The 27,617-nt window shown below is 40.8% G+C and overlaps 2 protein-coding genes across 3 annotated transcripts in view; one reads left to right on the plus strand and one right to left on the minus strand.

The window, feature by feature from the left end:
• tex2l (testis expressed 2, like) overlaps window positions 1-5,261 on the plus strand; it is a 39,199-nt gene extending 33,938 nt beyond the window's left edge. For both annotated transcript variants that reach the window (XM_029764937.1, XM_029764938.1), the window contains exons 10-12: window positions 1,074-1,289; window positions 4,617-4,737; window positions 4,956-5,261. In XM_029764937.1, coding sequence (XP_029620797.1) covers window positions 1,074-1,289; window positions 4,617-4,737; window positions 4,956-5,135 — 517 coding nt within the window. In that variant the 3' untranslated portion in view covers window positions 5,136-5,261. The remainder of the gene's footprint in view (window positions 1-1,073; window positions 1,290-4,616; window positions 4,738-4,955) is intronic.
• Window positions 5,262-20,233: 14,972 nt separating this feature from the next.
• Window positions 20,234-27,345, minus strand: LOC115201366 (NADPH oxidase organizer 1). The gene is made up of 8 exons (XM_029764939.1): window positions 27,170-27,345; window positions 26,939-27,019; window positions 26,744-26,816; window positions 25,870-26,053; window positions 24,710-24,903; window positions 24,311-24,424; window positions 21,848-21,965; window positions 20,234-21,373 (listed from the first exon to the last, which is right to left on the minus strand). Exons 1-8 carry the CDS (start codon window positions 27,242-27,244, stop codon window positions 20,635-20,637), a joined length of 1,578 nt encoding a protein of 525 aa, XP_029620799.1. The 5' UTR covers window positions 27,245-27,345; the 3' UTR covers window positions 20,234-20,634.
• Window positions 27,346-27,617: the final 272 nt, after the last annotated feature.

Below are 27,617 nucleotides of genomic sequence, written 5' to 3' on the forward strand. Positions count from 1 at the left end.
GAGCATGATTTCCTCCAGATGTGACGCTTGGCATTCAGGCCAAAGAGTTCAATCTTTGTTTCATCAGACCAGAGAATCTTGTTTCTCATGGTCTGACAGTCCTGACAGTCCTTACCATAAAGGCCTGATTGGTGGTGTGCTGAAGAGATGGTTGTCTTTCTAGAAAGTTCTCCCATCTCCACAGAGGAACTCTGGAGCTCTGTCAGAGTAACCATTGGGTTCTTGGTTACCATGGCCCTTCTCCCCCGATTGCTCAATTTGGCTTGGCGGCCAGCTCTAAGAAGTGCCTTGGTGGTTCCAAACTTCTTCCATTTAAGAATGATGGGGGCCACTGTGTTCTTAGGGATTTTAAATGTAGCATGAAATGTTTTGGTACCCTTCCCCAGATCGGTGCCTCGACACAATCCTGTATTGGAGCTCTACGGACAATTACTTCGACCTCATGGCTTGGTTTTTGCTCTGACATGCACTGTCAACTGTGGGACCTTATATAGACAGGTGTGTGCCTTTCCAAATCATGTCCAATCAATTGAATTTACACCAGTTGGACTCCAATCAAATTGTAGAAACATCTCAAGGATGATCAATGAAAACAGGATGCAATTTCAAGTCTCATAGCAAAGGGTCTGAATACTTATGTAATTAGCAAACATTTGTAAAAACCTGTTTTGACTGTCATTATGATGTATTGTGTGTAGATTGATGAGGATTTTTTTTAAATCCATTTTAGAATAAGGCTGTAACGTAACAAAATATGGAAAAAGTCAATGGGTCTGAATGCTTTCCGAATGCACTGTACTTTGACATCACTTTCCCAGAATATAGCTTACATTTAAGCTACTAAGGCTGGATTCAATCCGTATCGCAAAAGATCTCTATTAAAATATGTGAATTGTTAATCGCGCTATGAAGTGGATCTTCAGTGCTATGGATTGAATAGGGCCCTTAGTTTTAGATCACAGCGGTGCAGGTCATAGCAGTGCTGTTTTCATTTGTGACCGGTGTGACATTTACCTCTGAAGGCATAAGTTCTCTCATGTATGTCCTCTCTCCTCCTCTCCTCCCCTCTGCAGGATTGCTGCTGGCGGCGGGAGGACAGGCAGGCGGATTTTGAGATTTGTAGACAAAATTGCTAAGTCTAAGTACTTCCAGAAGGCGACAGAGAATGAGTACATCAAAAAGAAGATTGAGGAGATGTCCAACACGCCCCTGCTGCTGGCAGTGGAGGTTCAGGAGCTTTCTGGAACACTCGCTGTCAACATCCCTCCTCCCCCTACTGATAGAATATGGTACGGACCACACTCAACATCCCTCCTCCCCCTACTGATAGAATATGGTACGGACCACACTCAACATCCCTCCTCCCCCTACTGATAGTATATGGTACGGACCACACTCAATATCGCTCCTCCCCCTACTGATAGAATATGGTACGGACCACACTCAACATCCCTCCTCCCCCTACTGATAGTATATGGTACGGACCACACTCAATATCGCTCCTCCCCCTACTGATAGTATATGGTACGGACCACACTCAATATCGCTCCTCCCCCTACTGATAGTATATGGTACGGACCACACTCAATATCGCTCCTCCCCCTACTGATAGTATATGGTACGGACCACACTCAATATCGCTCCTCCCTCTACTGATAGTATATGGTACGGACCACACTCAACATCCCTCCTCCCCCTACTGATAGAATATGGTACGGACCACACTCAACATCCCTCCTCCCCCTACTGATAGTATATGGTTACGGACCACACTCAATATCGCTCCTCCCCCTACTGATAGAATATGGTACGGACAACACTCAATATCGCTCCTCCCCCTACTGATAGAATATGGTACGGACCACACTCAATATCGCTCCTCCCCCTACTGATAGAATATGGTACGGACCACACTCAATATCGCTCCTCCCCCTACTGATAGTATATGGTACGGACCACACTCAATATCGCTCCTCCCCCTACTGATAGTATATGGTACGGACCACACTCAATATCGCTCCTCCCCCTACTGATAGTATATGGTACGGACCACACTCCATATCCCTCCTCCCCCTTCTGATAGAATATGGTACGGACCACACTCAATATCCCTCCTCCCCCTTCTGATAGAATATGGTATGACCCACTCTCACTCAAAGTTACTCTATGACAGAGATCATGAACTCGATTCAGCCGCAGGATGATTTTTTCTTAAGCAGAAGGTCAGGGGGGCCTGAACATAATTGCAAATAATTTGTAGACTGCAAATTGACCTGAAGAAGCCCAAACAGATATAATATTTGACTAAAACATAATCATTTCAAACCTTGCTTACATTTGTATACGATCACGTGTCTCTTTATTATGCACGGGAATACTTGGGAACAGATTTCCAAAATTATAATCTCTTGGAGCTGACTTCCTGGTGTTTTTACAGAACGCTGCAACCTGCTTGGTATTCAACCTTCCCACGTTCTCTCATCTCACCCCATTCTGCCGCACACCACTCCACTGGCTTCCATTTGAGGCTCGCATCCACTACAAGACCATGGTGCTTACTCCCCCCCCCCACCTCCCCAATTCAAACAACCTTCTAGCTCTGAGTCACAGCTCTTACTCTACATTATTGAGGAAAAATGTAAACTCAGCAAAAAAATACATCCTCTCACTGTCAACTGCGTTTATTTTCAGCAAACTTAACATGTGTAAATATTTGTATGAATATAACAACATTCAACAACTGAGACATAAACTGAACAAGTTCCACAGACATGTGACTAACAGAAATGGAATAATGTGTCCCTGAACAAAGGGGGGGTCAAAATCAAAAGTAACAGTCAGTATCTGGTGTGGTCACCAGCTGCATTAAGAACTGCAGTGCATCTCCTTCTCATGGACTGCACCAGATTTGCCAGTTCTTGCTGTGAGATGTTACCCCATTATTCCACCAAGGCACCTGCAAGTTCCCTGACATTTCTGGGGGGAATGGCCCTAGCCCTCACCCTCCGATCCAGCAGGTCCCAGACGTGCTCAATGGGATTGAGATCCGGGCTCTTCGCTGGCCATGGCAGAACACTGACATTCCTGTCTTGCAGGAAATCACGCACAGAACGAACAGTATGGCTGGTGTCATTGTCATGCTGGAGGGTCATGTCAGGATGAGCCTGCAGGAAGGGTAACACATGAGGGAGGAGGATGTTTTCCCTGTAACACACAGCGTTGAGATTGCCTGCAATGACAACAAGCTTAGTCCAATGATGCTGTGATCCACCGCCCCAGACCATGACGGACCCTCCACCTCCAAATCGATCCCGCTCCAGAGTACAGGCCTCAGTGTAACGCTCATTCCTTCGACGACAAACGCGAATCCGACCATCACCCCTGGTGAGACAAAACCGTGACTTGTCAGTGAAAGAGCACATTTTGCCAGTCCTGTCTGGTCCAGCGATGGTGGGTTTGTGCTCATAGGCACAACGTTGTTGTCGGTGATGTCTGGTGAGGACCTGCCGTACAACAGACCTACAAGCCCCCTAGCCCATCCTCTCTCAGCCTGTTGCGGACAGTCTGAGCACTGATGCAGGGATTGTGCGTTCCTGGTGTAACTCGGGCAGTTGTTGTTGCCATCCTGTACCTGTCCCGCAGGTGTGATGTTCGGATGTACCGATCCTGTGCAGGTGTTGTTACACATGGTCTGCCATTGCGAGGACGATCAGCTGTCCGTCCTGTCGCCCTGTAGCACTGTCTTAGGTGTCTCACAGTACAGACATTGCAATTTATTGCCCTGGCCACATCTGCAGTCCTCATGCCTCCTTGCAGCATGCCTAAGGCACATTCACGCAGATGAGCAGGTACCCTGGGCATCTTTCTTTTGGTGTTTTTCAGAGTCAGTAGAAAGGCCTCTTTAGTGTCCTAAGTTTTCATAACTGTGACCTTAATTGCCTACCGTCTGTAAGCTGTTAGTGTCTTAACGACCGTTCCACAGGTGCATGTTCATTAATTGTTTATGGTTCATTGAGCAAGCATGGGAAACAGTGTTTAAACCTTTTACAATGAAGATCTGTGAAGTTATTTGGATTTTTACGAATTATCTTTGAAAGATAGGGTCCTGAAAAAGGGACGTTTCTTTTTTTGCTGAGTTTACTTTCTTTGCCTGTGATATGTGGTTGTCCCACCTAGCTATCTTAAGATGAATGCACTGTAAGTCTGGTTAAAAGGTTAAAAGCGTCTACTAAATGACAAAAAAATGTATACATTAAGTTACATGTTTTATGTCCAACAATGATATGTATTGTTATTATTTATATTTTTTTATAAGAATCATTTTGCTCAGAAAACTCCCCAGTTGGGGAAGCTCTATGCGTTGTCCTGAAACAACCCCTAGCCTCTAGTCTACATTCACTCCGATTCACTTTATCTCTTAATTTACGTACTTGCGTCTTCAGCATGAAAGAGCATTACTTTTATTTTTGTGACAAGTTGAACAAAGGGTCAGGCAAATGATAGCAACCGATGATAAGACCACATTTTTTTAAAGGTTAGGTCAATATGGTAATTGCCTTCGGTTACTGTCTCTGTATTTATTGATGGTCCTATATTTGTGCATGTGTGTGTTCCAGGTACAGTTTCTGTGTGCCTCCCAAGCTGGACCTGCATGTCAGACCCAAGCTGGGGGAGAGGGAGGTCACCTTCTGTCACGTGACCGAGTGGATCGAGAAGAAGCTGCAGGATGAGTTTGAGGTTAGACTTCTCTTTCCTTTCCTGCTACTCCACCTCCTCTTTTCCTCTCTCTCTCTCTTTCTCTCTCTCCCCCTCCCTTCCCTTGTATCTCTCACCTCTTGCCCTCCCTTGTCTTTTCTCATTCAGCTCTTCCTCTTTTACTCTCCCCTTCCCCCCAAATCCCAAGTAAGACAATCTATCCCCAAAAAAACAATTAATCTCTCTTCTCTCCATTCCAGAAAGTATTTGTGCTGCCCAACATGGACGATATCTACCTGCCTCTGATGCATTCTGGGATGGACAGTCCTCCAGCTGGGCTGCTGGAGGAGTGTCCAGCCCAGTCGTCACACTCACAACACTCCTCCATGGAGTCCATCGAGAGGATCTCCCAGGACAATACTGCTGCAGACTTGGACTAGTGCCTCTCTGTGGCCCAATGACACTAAGACACCCCAGAAATTCTCAAAGCACATCAAGTACACTGAACAAAAATATAACCGCAACATGTAAAGTGTTGGTCCCATGTTTCATGAGCTGAATAAAGGAGAATTTCTGTCTGTAATAAAGTTTTTGTGGGAAAAAACTCATTCTGATTGGCTGGGCCTGGCTGCCCACCAAGTGAAATCCGTAGATTAGGAACAAATGTATTTATTTAAATTGTCTGATTTCCTTATGTGAACTGTAACTCAGCAACATTTTTGAAATTGTTGCATGTTGCTTTTTTTTTGTTCAGTATAGATGTGCCACCAAATGTAGTGAGATACTGTATATTACAGAACTTCAACCAACTTTAAGTGATACCTTCGGTCAATGTTTACATGTGAGGAACAGTAAAGAGATGTGTGTTTGCGTGTTGATTTGATTTTTTACAGTTCAATGTCGTTTTGATCAGACAGTCCATATTTAATACGTGAAAGATGAAAACGATCATTAAATAAAACCAAGACATATAGAAATGTTTTTATGTCGTTTTTTTAATCATTCAAGATTTGGATTTGCCAAAATACAATAATCAACCTAATAGAAACATTATGAAAATAAAACAATTAATCAGAATACATCTTCAGTATGTACAAAATACACCAAAATGAAATTAAAAGTTTAATTAAAATACAAATCTCTTTAATTTTCATAGTTACGCATAATCATTATTTTATATAAAAACCCTTATGTCATTTAAAATGTCATTAATAATTTGTAAAATACAAAAATAAACCCTGTTCCCATGCTACTCTCCCCTGTAGTCTCCCCCTCTCCATATCCCTCATACACCTCTCCTTCCCCCTCTCCCTCTCCATATTCCTCTCCCTCACCCGCCTGTCCCTCCCCTGCCTCTACCATGACCTCTAGACTCTCACAGATGAGTGCCACCTGCCTCCTGACTTGTCATGGTGGTCTGCATTCTCCTCATCTTCCTTCGGAGGGCGCTAGCGATGGCTCTGTGGTTCTGCCTCTGGGACTCCACCTGCTGCTTCAGCTGCCTGGGGTAACCATACTCATCATCAAGGATTCATCCATTTACACCAAGATCATTTCTATATTGTCAATGGGAAATTCTTGCCTGGAATCCAAAGTGAAAAGCATTCCTTTTCAGTGATATTCCATTTGAATTGACAGGAAAACTCACCTCATCTACTACAAAAGAAGGAAAGTGAGGAAAGCTGGTCCAGCTCAAGGTGTCATAAAAAACAAAAAAAACTATGTTAAACATATTTTCACGACCCTCCCCTGTACTGTAAAAAAATGTGCACATGTTTATGACCACAAATAACAATAACTGTAGCGACCCTGTGTTTATAAACGTGGATATCAACTTTACTACTTTTGTGGCGCAGTCGATGCCACGCAGGGCTACAGGCTAGAATGTTGAGGGTTCGCCGACCAGAACAGACGAGCTCAGTCTCCTCGCCTGTATCATTTACACTACGATCAGAGCCGGCTGCAGGCAACGATCAACTAGGAGGAAATCACATTTTCAACATTTTGAATTATTGGGACAGTAAAGTATTTTTTGTACTTTTGGCTCTATATTTGCCGAGTTTGGATTTAAAGTGCAGACTGTCAGCTTTAATTTGAGGGTCTTTTCATCCATATTGGGTGAACCGTTAGAAATTACAGCACTTCTAGGGGAGCAAATGTATTGGGCCAAATTCACTTACATTTTTATTAAAGTTAAGTATTTGGTCCCATATTCATAGTGCACAATGACTACATCAAGCTTGTGACTACAAATTTATTGGATGCATTTGCAGTTTGTTTTGGCTGTGCTTTATTTTTTTAGAATGAATGGTAAATAATGTATTGTGTCATTTTGGAGTCACTTTTATTGTAAATAAGAAAATAATATGTTTCTGAACACTTCTACATGAATGTGGATGCTGCCATGATTATGGATAATCCTAAATTAATTGTGAATAATGATGAGTGAGAAAGTCACAGAGGCACTAATATCATACCCCCATTGATAACTTTCTCACTCATTAATATTCACGATTTTCTCCCCTAAAATTGTGGCGAACATGTACGAACAATTGCTTCAAATTAAAGCTAGGATCAGTTTCTCAGATTGGAGGTTGTAGCAGTTCGCTTGTTTAGCTTTCCTTAATATCTAGGCCTGTTGGGGGCATATGTGGCCACATTATTATAGGATGACTTGGGAGAATGACGATCCTCTACAGACAGCACATCTCAGTATCAGAAGTAAAAATACAGCCTAGACTGGACTGCTAGTGCCATTTTAGAACTTATAAACTGTCGAGAGTAGACCCACAACTAATCCAAATGGAATGAAACATCCCAAGACCTTTGCACCGTTATTCAAATTACATTTTCACTGCAGCCTAAAGGCTAGAAACTCACTTGAAAACAATAATGCAAGTATACATTGTATTGTGGTGTTGTAGGCTAGTCTAGGTAGGATAATTGTATTGTGGTGTTGTAGGCTAGTCTAGGTAGGATAATTGTATTGTGGTGTTGTAGTCTAGTCTAGGTAGGATAATTGTATTGTGGTGTTGTAGTCTAGTCTAGGTAGGATAATTGTATTGTGGTGTTGTAGGCTAGTCTAGGTAGGATAATTGTATTGTGGTGTTGTAGGCTAGTCTAGGTAGGATAATTGTATTGTGGTGTTGTAGTCTAGTCTAGGTAGGATAACTGTATTGTGGTGTTGTAGTCTAGTCTAGGTAGGATAATTGTATTGTGGTGTTGTAGGCTAGTCTAGGTAGGATAATTGTATTGTGGTGTTGTAGTCTAGGTAGGATAATTGTATTGTGGTGTTGTAGGCTAGTCTGGGTAGGATAATTGTATTGTGGTGTTGTAGGCTAGGTAGGATAATTGTATTGTGGTGTTGTAGTCTAGTCTAGGTAGGATCATTGCATTGTGGTGTTGTAGGCTAGTCTAGGTAGGATAATTGTATTGTGGTGTTGTAGCCTAGTCTAGGTAGGATAATTGTATTGTGGTGTTGTAGGCTAGTCTAGGTAGGATAATTGTATTGTGGTGTTGTAGTCTAGTCTAGGTAGGATAATTGTATTGTGGTGTTGTAGGCTAGTCTAGGTAGGATAATTGTATTGTGGTGTTGTAGCCTAGTCTAGGTAGGATAATTGTATTGTGGTGTTGTAGGCTAGTCTAGGTAGGATAATTGTATTGTGGTGTTGTAGTCTAGTCTAGGTAGGATAATTGCATTGTGGTGTTGTAGGCTAGTCTGGGTAGGTGTTATGTATGCCTCTAGGAAGAGGGAATGCAACACCCTGCTACAACTCAATTCTCCGTGGTGTAAAAGAGGTATGGACTGTAGGTGCGAGTAAGGATGACAAAGGCAGAGAATTACCGTTTACAGGGAATTTACTCTGTCACACGGTAGTTTTGGGGAAAAGGGGCTGGACGGAACCAAAGCAAAGACAGCTCCCTCTCCTACCTTACCTGCCTACCCACTGCTTACCTATCTTAGCACCACCTGGTGCGCTAACCAAAATACAGGGGGTGGTCCGCCCAGGGCTTACCTAGTGTGTATAGACAATAAATACTACGGGTTATGTATGCCCGCAGGCCTCTTGCCTAAGCACTCCCTAGGTTCCTTCCCCTTCCCCCCTGGGAACAAATGAAACAGAATATTACAAACAATTTCACCAAAAAAACTCGGAGAAACAACACATGACATCAAATAATCTCTATCTGACTGAGCAACAAACTAACACAGAACATAACCATCAGCTCTCTCAGCAACAACCAACATATGATATAACCCTCAGCTCTATCTCTTACAAAGGAACACTGGCTTATATAGCTGGAGAAGGAGTCTCATGGGATACAGATAATTGTATTGTGGTGTTGTAGTCTAGTCTAGGTAGGATAATTGTATTGTGGTGTTGTAGGCTAGTCTGGGTAGGATAATTGTATTGTGGTGTTGTAGTCTAGTCTAGGTAGGATAATTGTATTGTGGTGTTGTAGGCTAGTCTAGGTAGGATAATTGTATTGTGGTGTTGTAGGCTAGTCTAGGTAGCATAATTGTATTGTGGTATTGTAGGCTAGTCTAGGTAGGATAATTGTATTGTGGTGTTGTAGGCTAGTCTAGGTAGGATCATTGTATTGTGGTGTTGTAGGCTAGTCTGGGTAGTATAATTGTATTGTGGTGTTGTAGGCTAGTCCAGGTAGGATAATTGTATTGTGGTGTTGTAGGCTAGTCTAGGTAGGATAATTGTATTGTAACGGCCGTCGCAGGAAGTGGACCAAAATGCAGCGGGTACGTGAATGCTCATATTTACTTTATTACGAACACCACACAAAAACAACAAAACGAAACCACGAACGACAGCTAACAGTTCTGCAGGCTAAACATAGCAGTGCACGAATACAACTTCCCACAAAGGGACAGGTGAAACAGGGCTACCTAAGTATGACTCTCAATCAGCAACAACGATGTACAGCTTTTCCTGATTGAGAGCCATACCAGGCCAACACAAAGAAATACACAACATAGAAAACCATAGAAATACAAAACAAGAACATTACCCAAAAACCCCAGAACACATAAATCAAACACCCCTCTTACATAAATACATATCCCATTAAACCCCGAACCACATAAAACAAATACCCCCTGCCACGTCCTGACCAAACTACAATAACCAATAACCCCTTTACTGGTCAGGACATGACATGTATTGTGGTGTTGTAGTCTAGCCTTGGTAGGATAATTGTATTGTGGTGTTGTAGTCTAGCCTTGGTAGGATAATTGTATTGTGGTGTTGTAGTCTAGCCTTGGTAGGATAATTGTATTGTGGTGTTGTAGGCTAGTCTAGGTAGGATAATTGTATTGTGGTGTTGTAGTCTAGCCTTGGTAGGATAATTGTATTGTGGTGTTGTAGGCTAGTCTAGGTAGGATAATTGTATTGTGGTGTTGTAGTCTGGTCTAGGTAGGATAATTGTATTGTGGTGTTGTAGGCTAGTCTAGGTAGGATAATTGTATTGTGGTGTTGTAGGCTAGTCTAGGTAGGGTACTTGTATTGTCCCTTAACAAGATCAAGCTTTCTGAGCTGCATGTCTTAGGTCTTCACTGTTTTTTCATGCGCAATAACGCACCTTGCCTCTCCCCTGCCTATCAGCTATTCCTAATTGTTCTTGTGGATTAATATTGAAAATGTATGCAGCTTTGAATGCATTTATGTGTGGTATGATTGCTAGTTAGACTATTGCAGATCTGGACAAACAATCTACCTACCACTATTGTCACTATGAATTGTGGATAGAGGGCAGGATAGACAGTTAGACTGGTAGATTATATAGACCTGTGGTATAGTTAAGCAATAAGGCACGTCGTAACCCCCACTCTGAAACACACACACTCACCCCCACAATCCCACACACACAAACACACACACGAGAGAAGTTAGTTAGGAAATATGATTGTTCTTCTTTAGGTAGCTCTAAATCAAAGGAATGTCAAAAGCAGTAAGTTAGTAAAATGAAAGCCACTTTGTTATAATAAATCAGAATCCATGAAAAGGAACACAGAAGAATCAAATCCCCACCCAACAAGGTTATGTGGTTGACGATTTACAAGGTCCAGGCACTTTTTTATATTTGATTTTCCATGTGCTCCTTTCAACGACCCCATTCAATATCAACCAACAGATGTATTTTTGGATACCTGTAGCTCTCTAGACACAAAGTTGTTCTCGAAAATCATAATCCATATTCCATCCGTAAAGTCACTATTCATTATAATTTACATTTTCTAACTCACCATATTTCACTGCTCTGTTTTCAATTGTCATGAGGTCACAGTTGCTACTGTTTTCATTCCCACAGCTCAGCCCCTCACTCCCTTAGTTAGGACTAGCCTACATGTCAACAGCACAAACACATACACAAACAAATAGTCATTAGTGCCGAGCCACAACAATACACTGCTAAAACACCCTGGAAATAAGACATCAACCGACCAATAATCATTCAGCTCCATGTCATTCCTCTTCTCTGAAGTTCTAGGGCCCACACTATAGTACTTACTGTTTGGCTCAAAACTCATGATAATGTCTAGCGCTAGTGACTTCACCACCTGGGTCTTTTTTTCTCTCCCTCTCTTTACTGCTTTGACGGGATGTTGCCATGGAAACGGAAATAGGGCTTTGAGTGGCGGCTGGCTCTAGAGCTTCCAAACCAAACACATTCTCTAGCTATTGCTCTGACTGACTGCCACATTGAATGGGCAACTATGAATAGGCTTCTTTCAGAACTCAGCTGAGGTCTCTATTCAATAAAAAGTACACTTTCAAGTTTAATAGCCTTTTAAAGGCAGTAACAGCCAACTTCATTTTGTAGCTTACTTTATATATCATGAATTTCAGTACTTTTGTCTGTGACATTGGCTGAAGGTTTCATGAGAGCCAAGGTTTTTAAACGCGTGCTATTATTTTGCATCTTTGAAAACCTGTGGTGTTTACAGATGTAGGATCTTAATTTGAGCCAGTTTGCTACTGCAGGAAAATAATCCCGTAGCAACAGGAAATGTAAATTATTTTGTGGATTATGAATCTTGGAAACACACCAACTTGCTATGTATGCTTGGAAAGACAATGCACAGATCTCACTTACTGGCTAAATGTTTATAAACATCTGGTAAGGATGGAAACAGGGCGAAGTTGTTGCTCAGCAATGTTGGTAGTGTGACAGTTATGGATACTGATTATTATTGATGCTTGTGTGACGAGTATCTGCAGATACCTGGCCTGTCGAGTGAGATGACTGAGATGATGCTTTGACTTGTCTTATTACGTCACGTTTCTTAAGCGCCATATGTATGCTGATCCCTCCTTTATTCTTAATTGAATGGATTCCAACTTGTGGCATGCTTTGAGTACATTGCACTGATCTCACTTACTGGAAAAATGTTACAGGCATCCAGTAAATTGGAGACATGGGAATGCTTTTTTATATATCAGCAGTGAGTTGAGTTAAAGGTCAATCGAATAATCTCCTGATGCATACAAATCTTTATTATCTTTCTTACAGTATTAACCTTCCCTTAAAAACATTCCCACCAGTAAATCATTGATCCCTAAACAATTCCCATCAGGAACGTTCCCTCATCTTTGCCATCACTTTCCATTAAATATGTTCACATTTGCCCAATAAGCCGTCAGTCTTTTAGCAACACCTGTGTGCAGTAAGCAAGCATGGCACTGTGCCATGTGACAAAATGTATCTACTCTTCCCAGCATCTACATGTTTTATCAGTGTTCTTCCTTGTGTTTGGATAAAGGAGTCATAATGTCAACACAATTAACCCTTTGTTACTGACCGCAAATGCCACTCCTAAAGTACACTGTTGATTTGCTTTAGCAGCAATAGTGGGAATTATAGACACAATCAGAGATGTAATGAATTGGAAACTCCACATTCTTCTCTTTTATGTATTTCCTTTATTGTTTTATTGACAGATTTTTCACTATGTAGATACAGTGGGCTACTGTAATCTGCTTGTGATAAGGCATGGATTGCTGCTGTGAGTCCCCTATTTCTCAGAGAGAAACTATGAGAATACCTTAATTATTTAACATGCTAATAAATGGGTCATAAACTGCTTTTTCTTTTTCTTGTTTTGAAAAGCAAAACATATATTGTCCATGAAGATTTATATTGAGTATGATACGTTTACGAGACATTTATGTCCAAAAATATATTTTTTAGATTTAGTCTAATAAGAATCCATTTTACTGTATTTATGAGTCATGTTAACAAAGGCCTTTTCTCAACATGCAGAGAAAGGTTATTGCCTACAACAACAACTTGAGAGACAAACTCATTTATCATCCAGCAGTGTCCAGGCCAAGGAGACTTAATCACTATGACAGACAAGACTGGTAGAGAACAAAGAGAAAGGGGGATACCTAGTCAGTTGTACAATGAATGCCTTCAACTGAAATGTGTCTTCCTCATTTAACCCAACCCCTCTGAATCAGAGAGGTGGGGGGTGCTGCCGTAATCGACATCCACGGCACCCAGGGAACAGGGATAACTGCCTTGCTCAGGGGCAGCACAACAGAGTTGTCAGCACAGCAACCTTTTGGTTACTGGCCCAACACTCTATCCACTAGGCTAGCTGCCTAAAACAACCATGTTACATAACATATTTGTCATGGGCGTCGTAGTGATTGGACCAAAATGCAGCGGGAATGTGTATGCTCATTTTATCTTTTATTGAAGAAACGAAACAAAAACACACGAACAAAAAGAATGACGAAAAACAGTCCTGTCAGGCACACAGCTAAACAAGGAACAACTACCCACAAAAACCCCATGAAAAACACCCCTACTAAATAGGACCTTGAATTAGAGGGAACAAGGAACAACTGCCTACAATTGAAGGTCAAAACAATAAACTAGACATAGAAATAGAAAAAATTGAAAATAGAACATAGAAATACAAAACATAGAACACTACCCAAAAACCCCGACAACACAAAACAAACACACCCCTGCCACGTCCTGACCAAACTACAATAACAAATAACCCCTTATACTGGTCAGGACGTGACAATATTGTTATTCTCACCTCAGTCAGAAGCAAATCTACAATCTCATATTAAAATGGCTGAAAGTGTCATGGCAATCCCTATGACTGCATTTAAGGAGTTTCATTATTCAGTTTAAGTAAGCTAGCAGGTAGCTTAGCGGTTAAGAGCGTTTGGCCAGTAACCAAAATGTTGCTGTTTTGAACCCCCGAGCTGACTAGGTGAAAAATCTGTCGATGAGCCCTTGAGCAAGGTACGTAACACTAATTGCTCGTGTAAGTCACTCTGGATAAGAGGGTCCTTGAAAATGAATCCATTTGAAATGATTGGAATTGAACTCATTTGGAAAGATAAAAGAGTACAAGAAAAAGTGTATCATTTGAATCAGAATCTTAGTGTGTTTTATCTTCTCCTTTTCATTTGTGTGTTTGTCATCTGCCTCCACCTGTGTTACAGGTTTTTTTCCATCGCTTTGGTACTATTTTCACAAGTATGTGGTGAATTTTCAAAACTCTTAGTACAAAACTCCAAACTGGTAACACTAGTAATGCAGCCAGTTTTACATTCAAAACCATTCGTTGTGCATTCATTTTGTTTGTAGAAGTCTTTCACCACATAACCATTGATCCAAAATATATGTTTACTGTGAAATATAATGAGTACATTGGTTAAATGACCAAAACACAACATAATGACATCTTCTCAATTTGATTATTTTAACAACCAAATAATTCCAATAGCAAAACATTTTTGGAAACATGTTTCAAAATTGCCGTTTGAATGTAGTATGCTACAGTATTGTAAATTACAGTACATTATACTGTTTTCACATTAGGCAACACACTTGCATTTCCCATTAAAATTGACTGAACATAACATTTCCATAATTTATATCCCATGTGGTATAGATCCCATCTCCAAGGGGAGATAATTTTACCAGTTTCTATGTAAAATCTATAGGTTTACCAAATGTTTTCTTATTGCTTTGGTGCAATTTTCACAAGTATGTGTTACATTTTCACAACTCTTAGTACAAAACTCAAAACAGATCATCAAAAAGGCAGTTGTTTCAAAACTCTAAGCACATTTTCAATTGACTAAGTACAACACACTTTTTCACCAAACTTAGTCAGTGTTTTGTCTAGAAATACTTATAAAGTAATTGCCTTTCACAATGCAATGCTCACATTACTTTTGATATGATTCTCTTCTCTTTTGTTAAAATAAATGTATTATTACTTAATCTGACTGCTCTCAATTGATGATCACTTGAATGTTTGGTAAACCTATAGATTTGACATGTCAACTGGTTTGTCAACTACTGATTGAGAACTACATCATGAAAATGATGTCTGTAAAGTAGAAACATAAAATGTATGATACAGTTGAAGTCGGAAGTTTACATACACCTTAGCCAAGTACATTTAAACTCAGTTTTTCACAATTCCTGACATTTAATCCTTGTAAAGATTCCCTGTTTTAGGTCAGTTAGGATCACCACTTTATTTTAAGAATGTGAAATGTCAGTATAATAGTAGAGAGAATTATTTATTTCAGCTTTTATTTCTTTCATCACATTCCCAGTGGGTCAGAAGTTTACACACACTATATTAGTATTTGGTAGCATTGCCTTTAAATTGTTTAACTTGGGTCAGACGTTTCGGGTAGCCTTCCACAAGCTTCCCACAATAAGTTGGGTGAATTTTGGCCCATTCCTCCTGACAGAGCTGGTGTAACTGAGTCAGGTTTGTAGGCCTCCTTGCTCACACACGCTTTTTCAGTTCTGCACACACATTTTCTATAGGATTGAAGTCAGGGCTTGTGATGGCCACTTCAATACCCTGACTTTGTTGTCCTTAAGCCATTTTGCCACAACTTTGGAAGTATGCTTGGGGTCATTGTCCATTTGGAAGACCCATTAGCGACCAAGCTTTAACTTCCTGACTGATGTCTTGAGATGTTGCTTCAATATATCCTCATACTTTTCCTCCCTCATGATGCCATCTATTTTGTGAAGTGCACCAGTCCCTCCTGCAGCAAAGCACCCCCACAACAGATGCTACCACCCCCGTGCTTCACGTTTTGGATGGTGTTCTTCGGCTTGCAAGCCTCCCCCTTTTTCCTCCAAACATAACGATGGTCATTATGGCCAAACAGATCTATTTTTGTTTCATCAGACCAGAGGACATTTCTCCAAAAAGTACGATATAACTCCCAATGTGCAGTTGCAAACCGTAGTCTGGCTTCTTTATGGCGGTTTTGAAGCAGTGGCTTCTTCTTTGCTGAGCAGCCTTTCAGGTTATGTTGATATAGGACTCGTTTTACTGTGGATATAGATACTTTGTACCTTTTTCCTCCAGCATCTTCACAAGGTCCTTTGCTGTTGTTCTGGGATTGATTTGCACTTTTTGAACCAAAGTACATTCATCTGTAGGAGACAGAATGCGTCTCATTCCTGAGCGGTATGATGGCTGCGTGGTCCCATTGTCACGGCTGTCGAAAGGATCGGACCAAAGTGCAGCGTGGTTGTAGTTCCACATTTTATTAAATCCGTGAAACTTTGCAAAACATAAATAACTGAAATGACAAAACAACAAACCGTGATGCAGAGAGAAACAAACACTACTCAAAATATATAATCACCCACAAAAACTCAGGAAGAAAAACCCCTACTTAAATATGATCTCCAATTAGAGACAACGAGGACCAGCTGCCTCCAATTGGAGATCATCCCAAACAAGCCAACATAGAAATACAAAAACTGGAACCGAAGAACATAGAAATAGAAAACATAGAAAAACACAAAACACCCCGTCACACCCTGACATACTCTACCATAGAAAATCACATCTTACTATGGTTAGGACGTGACACCCATGGTGTTTATAATGGCGTACTATTGTTTGTACAGATGAACGTGGTACCTTCAGGCGTTTGGTAATTGCTCCCAAGGATGAACCAGACTTGTGGAGGTCTACAATTATTTTTCTGAGGTCTTGGCTGATTTCTTTTGATTTTCCCATGATGTCAAGCAAAGAGGAACTGAGTTTGAAGGTAGGCCTTGAAATACATCCACAGGTACACCTCCAATTGATTCAAATTATGGTAATTAGCCTATCAGAAGCTTCTAAAGCCATGACATCATTTTCTGGAATTTTCCAAGCTGTTTGAAGGCACAGTCAGCTTAGTGTATGTAAACTTCTGACCCACTGGAATTGTGATACAGTGAATTATAGTGAAATAATCTGTCTGTAAACAATTGTTGGAAAAATGACTTGTGTCATGCACAAAGTAGATGTCCTAACCGACTTGCCAAAACTATAGTTGGTTAACCTGTTGGGGCTAGGGGGCAGTATTGAGAATTTTGAAAAAAATATGTGCCCATTTTTAACTGCCTCCTACACCAACTCAGAAGCTAGGATATGCATATTATTAACAGATTTGGATAGAAAACACTCTGAATTTGAAAAACGAGTTTTAATGACTCCAACCTAACTGTATGTAAACTTCCGACTTCAATTCTATATACTTGAATGTACTACTATGACGATTACTACTATGATTTGACTTTTCATTAAGTTGAAAAAAAACCTGATATTTTTTGTAACAAATCAAAATATGTAACGAATCAAATCAAAGTTTATTGGTCTCGTACAGGTGCAGCAAAAAGCTCCTATAGCGCAGTAATACAATACCAATACGCAAAAGTCCACAACAAGAAAGAAATGCATCCCCTACACAGTAAACATGTGTCCAAAATGAAGTTGCTGGGGCCTTTTTGATGGGTGGGGGAAATAGGGTACTGTACCGTAATATATGCCATTACGTAGCAGACACTTTTATCAAAAGTGACAACAGTGCACACATTTTGGTATGTGACCGCAGTGGGAATCGAACCCACAACTCTGGTGTTGCTAGTGCCATGCTCTTTTGAACTGAGCCATGTACAGGACCACTACAATACATAAGTACAATACAATACTGTAAAATACAATACACAATTACTATACAGGTGGAAGATATATGAAACATGACCACTGTAAAAAATAAGACTTGGAAAGAGAGAAGACAAATACATTGAAATAAATTTATAGGTTAATGTTGATTGCATATAAGGCATACAGACAGTAATGGTAAATACTTACAGTAAAATTCCAGTATGGAATAACAGTGACTTCAGACACCAATAGAAGAATGATATGTAGGCTACAACAAACAAACCAGTCATTGGTCAACTCTAAAGGGGTATAACTAGAGCATTTCCATGCATTTCAATAATACATTGAAACTGAACCCCCTTGAAAATGTCCCTCCGGGAACAAATGAGCAATTTCAACATCATAATGAAAATCATTCTACAATATTAAAGCAAAATAGATACAAATGATATCATACACGCATACTATATTTAATTCTGTGTCATCCCATATCTTTCAGAGACAACCGTGTCTCATTCCTTCATATTAAAATCATACAGACAGGAAAGGTGCATGAAAATATCATCAGAATATAATGTTTCATCTCAAAATAGAAAAGGGACATTTTTGTGAACATTTGTGTGCTTGTTTCAGCTGTTACCGTGTAGTAATAGGAGTAGTAGTAGTGACTAGTAAAATAAGTATTATTTGCATGTGAAATATTTTTTTTGTTTGGGGCCTACTCTTTAAGGGTATGCACAAATTAAGGAGTGTGGCTTTAAAAGGTTAAGACTCGTAGCCAATTCATTTCTACCTTTATAACCTGTGAGCATTTCATGCTAATTTAAATAAGTATAATTAAATAGCAATAGTTTATCAATTATAAATAACATCAGAAAGTTGTCAGCACATTTTAAAGTTCAACATTAGCTAGATTTCCATCAATTTGTCGAAAGATTTTCAAGCAAATATTTGAATATGCTCACCCAAAAAATATCCACATTTTACCTTTTGTCTGTTTACAAGTACCTGGCTTCATGAAAATGAAAAGCTGTGCGTAATGACGTAGCGCACATAAAAATCACTTAGTCATATAATTTTTCACTTAACTAATAATAAAAAATAAGTACAATGTGTTTCCATCCCATCTTTAAATCTGATTATGGATAAACGCAAGATCATATCTATTTGTCAATTGACAGTCAAGCCCCAATCAACACGTCACCAGCATAAAATTAGGACCCTCGATATTTTAAGGAGTATCAAACTCATCATCACCATGCACTTTCACCACCCTGTGAGGTTCATCACTACTAATTGAATCTGTAGACTAATAAACTGTGTGCTTTTCCAAGTCGTAGTGGGAGGACTACACAACATAGCATCACGTGACTGAAAGTTTACTGCCACATGAGGATTATTCCTCAACAAATGCGCATTAAAGCATTTCCACAGCATTTGGTGCATGATCTACACTATATAAACAAAAGTATGTGGACACCCCTTCAAATGAGTGGATTTGGCTATTTCAGCCACACCTGTTGCTGACAGGTGTATAAAATCGAGCACGCCGCCATGCAATCTCCATAGACAAATACTGGCAGTAGAATGGCTTTACTGAAGAGCTCAGTGACTTTCAACGTGGCAGTCATAGAATGCCACCTTTCCAACAAGTCAGTTTGTCAAATTTCTGCCCTGGTAGAACTTCCCCGGACAACTGTAAGTGCTGTTATTGTGAAGTGGAAATGTCAAGGAGCAACAATGGCTCAACCGCGAAGTGGTAGGCCACACAAGCTCACAGAACGGAACTGCCAAGTGCTGAAGCGTGTAAAAATCATCTGTCCTCGGTTGGTTGCAACACTCACTACTGAGTTACAAACTGCCTCTGGAAGCAACACCAGCACAATAAGTGAAATGGGTTTCCATGGCCGAGCAGCCGCACACAAGCCTAAGATCACCATGTGCAAAGCCAAGCGTCAGCTGGAGTGGTTTAAGACTCGCCGCCATTGGACTCTGGAGCAGTGGAAATACGTTCTTTGGAGTAATGAGTCACGATCTAACATCTGTCAGTCCGATGGACGAATCTGGGTTTGGTGGATGTCAGGAGAACACTTCCTGCCCCAATGCATAGTGCCAACTGTAAAGTTTGGTGGAGGAGGAATAATGGTCTAGGGCTGTTTTTAGTTCCAGTGAAGGAAAAACTTAACGCTACAGCATACAATGACATTCTAGGCGATTCTGTGCTTCCAATTGTTTGGCAACAGTTTTGGGAAGGCCTTTTACTGTTTCAGCATGACAATACCCCTGTGCACAAAGCGAGGTCCATACAGAAATGATTTGTCGAAATCGGTGTGGAAGAACTTGACTGGCCTGCAGAGCCCTGACCTCAAACCCATCTAACACCTTTGGGATGAATTGGAACGCCGACTGTGAGCCAGGCCTAATCGCCCAACATCAGTACCCGACCTCACTAATGCTCTTGTGGCTGAATGGAAGTACTGCTACAACATCTAGTGGAAAGCCTTCCACTAGGCTGGTAAAGCAACAAAGGGGAGACCAACTCCATATTAATGACCATGATTTTGGAAGGAGATGTTCGACGAGCAGGTATTCACATACTTTTGATCATGTAGTGTATTTCACAGACAAAAACGTATTCCCGTCTTACGTTTTTTGTTCTGTCGAGATTTAGAAAGTTTACTAACAATTATACCGTTTCCATCAGTCCTGTAGTGAGTTTTTTATTCAACAGGTACTTTACTCACATAAAAATGGTTGGATGGAATCATGGTTAATGTAACATACAGAATAGGCATTTTTATGCAAATGTTACCCTAGTATTGCAAGCCATACTCAAAGTATTGCGCTTCATGTAAAGTCGACCAGGAGAGAATAGTGTAATCCTAACCCCAAAAACCCCACTCTCCACCACCCACGGCTCCCCATAACCCTAACCCCATCTCCCAGTTCCCCCGCCACCGCTCCCAGCCTTTCTAGTGGATCTGGACGGGGTCCTGCAGGGAGAACAGCCTCCCTCTGGAGGCCAAGGCAGCCTTGCGGGTCATGGTGGTACACCGGGTCAGGATCTCCTGGGCTCTGGGTCGCGGGGGCACTCTGGGTGCAGCGGTGGGCATCTTACAGGACTCAGTCTCAGACCTGGAGCTAGGGCTGGTTGACAGACTCTTATCTGGGATGCTGCAGTCATTGTTGCTCTCCCTTGGCTGGGGTGAAGACCTGGGGCTGTTTGGGGGGCTCTGGGGCTCCTCCTCACTGCAGCTGGAAGAAGACGTCCTGACATTCCGGCCTGACGAGCTGATGTCAGAGTCGGAGGACTTGGCCCAGCTGATGCTGCTCTTGCGGATTGCTGGATCCAGATTTGACTCAAGCTCTTCTCTCTCTCTTTGGGATGGAGGGACGGCCATGTCGGGACGGGTCTCAGACAGGAGCTCCAGAGAGCGGGTCTTCTGGAGACGGGAGGCCCGGTACGGATCATCCCTGGGCTGGGTTGATGTGTGCTGCTGCAGCCCTGTCTCCTCATACAGGGTGGGTGGGTAACAGTTGCCAGATTGGCTGTCTCTGCTAGATGCCAAGTTGAGAGTAGAGCTGTCCATGTGGGTTGCCAGATTGAGAGAGGAGCTGTGCAGCTTCCTCTGCAGGTTGCGGAGGCCAGCACGTGGGTTGTTGTAAGGCTGCAGGTACATGGAGGGAGAGTAGCCCGTTCTGCCATTATACCTGGAGGGGAAAGAGTTGTGTCACTCAGGGTTCAAAGAGTTTGTTTTTGATTAGAGAACATCTGGTCATGACCCTCATGTCTTTGCTTAACAGAACGTTGAAGTGGCGCCGTTCGTTACCATCAATCGTCATTTGTCAAAGGGAACCACCAACAAGTGTTATGTTATCCCTACTCTCCTTACTGTTATTAGTTACCAAATACCTCTATAAGAAAACCACAGGATTCTCTGATTTATGTCATTTTATTTCAGGTATTAACCTTTGGTGGCCATAATCATGTTTGGAGCAACAATGCATTCAACAGTTCCTCCCACATACCTGCTGCCACACCATCTCAGCTAAGACAATGAGAGGTTGTACATTGTTTTCATGGTCTTGTATTACATACCCGACAACCAGTGTTGGTTGCTTTGTCTGTGTAGCATTCTGAGAGGCAGACAGGCAGACAGATAGTCAGGTTACAAGTTGACATACCTGATGAGCCACCATCCGTCATCTGATTTCCTCAGCACCTCGACCACAGAGCCAATAGGAACAGGCACCTCGTCATGCTTCTTTGTGGAGTAACTCCTCACAGCGCAGTAGAGAGTTCCTGAGGGACAAACCAGGAAGCAGATTAAAACAACAGAGATTCCTTTCTACATCATCTACAGCAAGCCTTCAGGGCATTTATTGATATTGGATCTTGAGAAATCTCAAAACCCTGACAGAACGTTTTGTAATGCAATCTTGTAATCTATAATGCAATCTGTCTGTCATTCTCCATGATTTATATACACTACATGACCGATAGGGGGCACTGTGTTGGAGGACACCGGGCCGGCATATTTCGTAAGCTATAGAAATGCATTTACTAATGTCTACGTTCGTTTTGCCACATGTATTCTATTACAGTCACCTTAATGCATACTTGTACATTATATTATGTGAGCTAAACATAAATATGTCAAATAAAAAATACATAAAAACATTTTTTTTAAGAATAACTGTTTTAGATTACAAATGTTACTGGCCCCACAACAACAAAAACTATATAGTTAAATACATGCAATCGTATAGAGCCTCACAGTGGAGTCATAATACCCATAAAACACAGCAGTCAAGCAGGGAAATGGTTCCAATAATCTTTCCACCATTCATTTTTCCCATAGGGAATTTTAGAAACATTTAAAATAAGGGCTGTGTTTCATATAGACTTACCCTGGCATGACATTTTGATAACCATGTAAATCTCTCTAGGACAATGTGACTTTTATCAATATATTCGGCACTATTTACGTTCAGATTCGAAAATGCTAATTATCATCAAAGTAGACATCATGCAAAACAACAAATCCCTGCAAGCTCCTGCACGTCATCTCTAGCTGACACCTTTGCTAACAGGTACATTTTCCATATGCACAAAAATATTATTTCACTCAAATTTTGTGCACAAATTTGTTTAGATCCTTGTTAGTGAGTATTTATCCTTTGCCAAGATAATCCATCCACCTGACAGGTGTGGCATATCAAGAAGCTTACTATACTGCATGATCATTACCAGGGTTGGGGAGTAACAACGGATTACATGTAAATGTATGCACTCATTACTGTAAATCGCTCTGGATGAGAGCGTCTGCTAAATGACTAAAATGTAAATGTCAAATGTTGCCAGAGAATTTCATGGTAATTTCTCTACCATAAGCCACCTTCAACATCATTTTAGAAAATGTGTCAGTACGTCCAACTGGCCTCACAACCCGCAAACCATGTGTGTGTAATGCGTTGTGTGGGTGAGCGGTTTGCTGATGTCATCGTTGTGAACAGAGTGCCCCATGGTGGTGGTGGGGTTGTGATATGGGCAGGCATAAGCTACGGACAGCAAACACAATTGCATTTGGCAATTTAAATACACAGAAATACTGTGATGAGATCCTGAGGCCCATTTTGAGGCCGATTTTTTTCTTAAGGTACTGTATCTGTGACCAACAGATGTATGCATATCTGTATTCCCAGTCATGTGAAATCCATAGATTTGTGCCTAATGAATTTATTTCAATTTACTGATTTCCTCATATGAACTGTAACTCAGTAAAATCTTTGAAATTATTGCATGTTGCGTTTATATTTGATTCAGCAGGCTCATCCAGATCATCATGGCATTTGTAGTTCTTTATGATAGCCACATTAGCAGCTAACTAGCATTTCATTTTGGGGGGGGGGGGGGGGGGGGGTACAGGCGAATGAATGAATGGTGGAAAAATGATTGGAACCATTTCCCTATTTGACCACTAGGTTTTAATGGGTATTATGACTCATACTGTGGTACTCCGTGGAGGACTGCTCCTACTGGGGAGTGCCAATATGGCCGACCAGTGGCTTAAAAGCCTCTCAATGGCCAATACATAGCATCAGCAATAAAAGGGGTTATATACATCACTGGTCATTCTCTACTATGCTGGCATGAGGGTTATTTATCACTCCAGTGTTTAAATGAAAAATTGTAATTACTTCACCACTACGGCCTATTTATTGCCTTACCTCCCTGATCTTACCTCATTTGCACACACTGTATATAGATTTTTTTTCTATTGTGTTATTGACTGTACGTTTGTTTATTCCATGTGTAACTCTGTGTTGTTGTTTGTGTTGCACTGCTTTGCTTGATCTTGGCCAGGTCGCAGTTATAAATGAGAACTTGTTCTCAACTGGCCTACCTGGTTAAATAAAGGTGAAATAAAATTTTAAAAATGGTATCTAGTTTAGGACTTCCCCCTAGTGTTTGGCTGGCTGTGGAATTTTCTAACCACAAAACTGAATGTTTGGAATGGTTTATCCATAAGCTAACAGCAATCCATAGTAGGCTTAGTATATTAAACAAACTTTCACAACATTTACTGTGATTAAGTTTGGACTGTGGACAGGATATGTATCAATATAGATTCAAAAGTATCTTACCCCCCAAAGGAATTCCATCCAATTCATCTTCATCCTTCTCTGCCTCACATATCTCCAGGTAAGGAGCAGGGAACCAGGCCAACTGTTTATCCTCGTTCTCCACTAGCCACCAGCCTGAATGAACACACATAAACAGAGACAGTATATACGAGGATTTATATTTATTTTATTGAGCCTTTATTTAACTAGGCAAGTCAGTTAAGAACAAATTCTTATTTACAATGATGGAGGATGCAAGTATCTATTATCCCATAAATGTATCTTAATTAGACTAGTCTTGACTTCCATGCTTCTCCACACAACGCTTGAAAGTGAAGCCTATCCCAGGTTAACAGTGGAGGGAGAAAATGTGGGCTAACCTATGTTCAAATTGTAAACTAGATCAAAGAGGACTCTAACCTGCTGGGTCTTTGATGAGCACGTCCAGCCTCTCACCCAAGGCCACTTTAAAGGGCCTGTTCTTAGTGTCCTTGGTGTCATAGGGCCCCACACAACAGTAAGACTGGCTCACAAAAGGGTGAGTCACATTGCCCAGGCTCAGACGCTGCCCGCTCATGTCCTCCAGCCCATCCTCCGATGGTAGGATCATGACGCTGTGGAGAGGAGACAAACAGACATTGTTAATGTTTTACCTGCTGGCAGAGATGGGCAGTATTTTTGTTACTTGTATTTGAAATATGCATTTCAATTACATCTGAGTATTATGTAATTTGTATTACACTGGGTTGAACTACATTCCAATGTATTTTGTAACAAGATTCTTTCGAGAGCTGTAATTTGTATTTTCAAAATACAAAATACTTTTCTATACTTTTTTTGTTGTTGCAGTTCACAATTTTGTGCCCCCCTTTCACCCTGCATTAACATCAGAATTCGGATGCCACTATGGTTTGATGAGAGCGTCTGCTAAACTAAATATAAATGTATATGTAAAAATTAACAATTGCAAAGCATGCCGAATAGTATTCTAATGAGCTTCGCAACAGAACAAGGCTAATAATAATACCCAGTGCGCTTTGCAGTTCATTTTCCCATTTCCATTTTGGTCATTTAGCAGACAATTATCCAGAGTGACTTACAGTCAGTGCATTCAACTAAGGTAGATAAACAACAACATATCACTGTCATAGCAACTAAAACGTTTCTGTAACCATTACTGAGAATGTTGTTGCTGTTCGGCAGGCAACTTGCAAATGTATTTCTGTATTTTAAGTATTTAAGTATTTTAAGTATTTAAGTATGTTGTAATTTATTTTTATGCATTGATCTTTATTCTATTTTGTAATTGTATTTAGTAATTTTTTGCCCATCTCTATCTGCTGGGTGTTTCTTTAGACAGAGGAACAGAGGCAACCTTGCAAGTTGCAACTCTGAAAGTATTTTTCATGAGAAGGCCCGAGTGCTAGGTGTATAAAATGTTGTTGTCATTTAGTAAGTAGAGTAGACGGTCTCATTCAGTACGATTTTTAATAATAAGTGTAGTGAAATAAGAAGGCTGAAAAATGACTTGTTGGCTGAAAGGCCCACATAAAAAGGAGGGATGTTTGTAAAGTGTTTACCTGTTTTTGGTGAAGTCTGCCTGCAGGTCGTGGTCTTTGGGCATAAAGAACTGGGTGACCTCTGAACTGCAGCTCACCACGGGGTCACACCTGAGCAGCTTGCTGCAGTAGTTTTCCAGTAAATTCATCCGACGCATTGACCAACTAGGATCCTTCTCCTGGATCTTTCTCCTCATAGCTATGGCTGGGGTAGACAGAAGAGAATGAAAAAGGTCAGCTCCGCACTCAGTATTTGCAGTGAAAGAAAGGAAAATGTCTTCCATATTTAGTGAAGAGAAAGAATGGAAAATGTTTTCTATATTTTTTAATTGAAGGGTTACACTTTTTCATTGAGTTAGGACACTTCATTGAAAGACTCAATCATGGACACTCTTACGACAGTTGTGGCTGCTTTGAAAGATGTATTGTTGTCTCTACCTTCTTGCCCTTTGTGCTGTTGTCTGTGCCCAATAATGTTTGTACCATGTTTTGTGCTGCTACCATGTTGTTGTCATGTTGTGATGCTACCATGCTGTGTTGTCATGTGTTGCTGCCTTGCTATGTTGTTGTCTTAGGTCTCTCTTTATGTAGTGTTGTATTGTTTCTCTTGTCATAATGTGTGTTTTTCCTATATTTTTATTTTATTTTATTTTTAATTCCAGCCCTCTTCCCGCAGGAGGCCATTTGTCTTTTGGTAGGCCTTCATTGTAAATAAGAATGTGCTCTTAACTGACTTGCCTAGTTAAATAAAGGTTCAATAAAAAATAGTAATAAAATAGGAAGAAGAACAACCTGAACCTGAGGAGGTGAGATAGGAGAGTGATGAAGGAGAGTTGAAATTGCTTGGGGTAGATTGTGAGGCAAAGATGAGACTTTTGTGATGTTGTTGATTTACCTCTGAATTTGGGAATCACTCGGTCTCTCTTGCGGAAAGGATTCTCAAGGGGAAACCTCTTCTTCAATTGCCTCTGTTGAAATAAAAGTAGGGATAGTGGTTTTGAATGACAAATTGTCAACACATCCGCTGATAAAGATGAATAAATACTTTTTTATTTTCTTTATTGAAGTACAGGTTACGTTTTAAACTTACGTGAAACTCCTTAAAATCCAAGAATGATCTGTAGACAATGACTTCACTCTCATCAGACCACAGAACGGAGGTCATAAACATCTGTAGAATTTGTTTTTATGGCATTAATTTATAATTATGTAAAAATTCAACGAATACAGATATAAGGAAACATTTATAACTTTATATTAACACAAATGGAATAACACACAAACAACACACATTACACTATGAATTTATATAGTGGTTTACCTTGATTTTAGATGCCTCTTTGTGCATCACTCCAATAATCCGGACACTGATGGCATAGCGCATCTGGTCTCCCATGTCTGAGATTATTGACCTATTTGTTTTCGTTGGTAATGGTCTCCTCTGCAGTCTCTTGTTTTACACTCTATCCGCTGCGTGAGTACAATTTATACTTGGGGAGAAGAGGCGGAGTCGGTTATCACACCAGCAGCCTGCCGGAGCGGTCCAGGTTGCACTGAGTTCGTTGGTTGTGCACGTGAATAAATATTTAAAACACGTGGCATATCCAACAAAATCATCGTCTCGGTGGCGCTTTGTATCAGGCTGTGGGCGGTGGGCTGTGGGCTGTGAGCTGTGGGAATACATATTTGCATGCCTTGTCTAGAAGTGAATTGGACGGTTTCGATAGATTTTTTTTATATCGGTCAATTTTAACCACCCAGTTCACCAC

Source organism: Salmo trutta, chromosome 10 (assembly GCF_901001165.1).
Source record: "Salmo trutta chromosome 10, fSalTru1.1, whole genome shotgun sequence".
Taxonomy (NCBI): Eukaryota; Metazoa; Chordata; class Actinopteri; order Salmoniformes; family Salmonidae; genus Salmo; species Salmo trutta.

Coding starts and splice junctions, on each gene's coding strand:
- LOC115201366 (XM_029764939.1), bottom strand. CDS start 27,244: ATGGGAGACCAGATGCGCTATGCCATCAGTGTCCGGATTATTGGAGTG. Junction 26,817..26,938: donor TGGATTTTAAGGAGTTTCAC/GTAAGTTTAAAA, acceptor TTATTTCAACAG/AGGCAATTGAAGAAGAGGTT. Junction 21,374..21,847: donor GACGGATGGTGGCTCATCAG/GTATGTCAACTT, acceptor TTTCCCCTCCAG/GTATAATGGCAGAACGGGCT.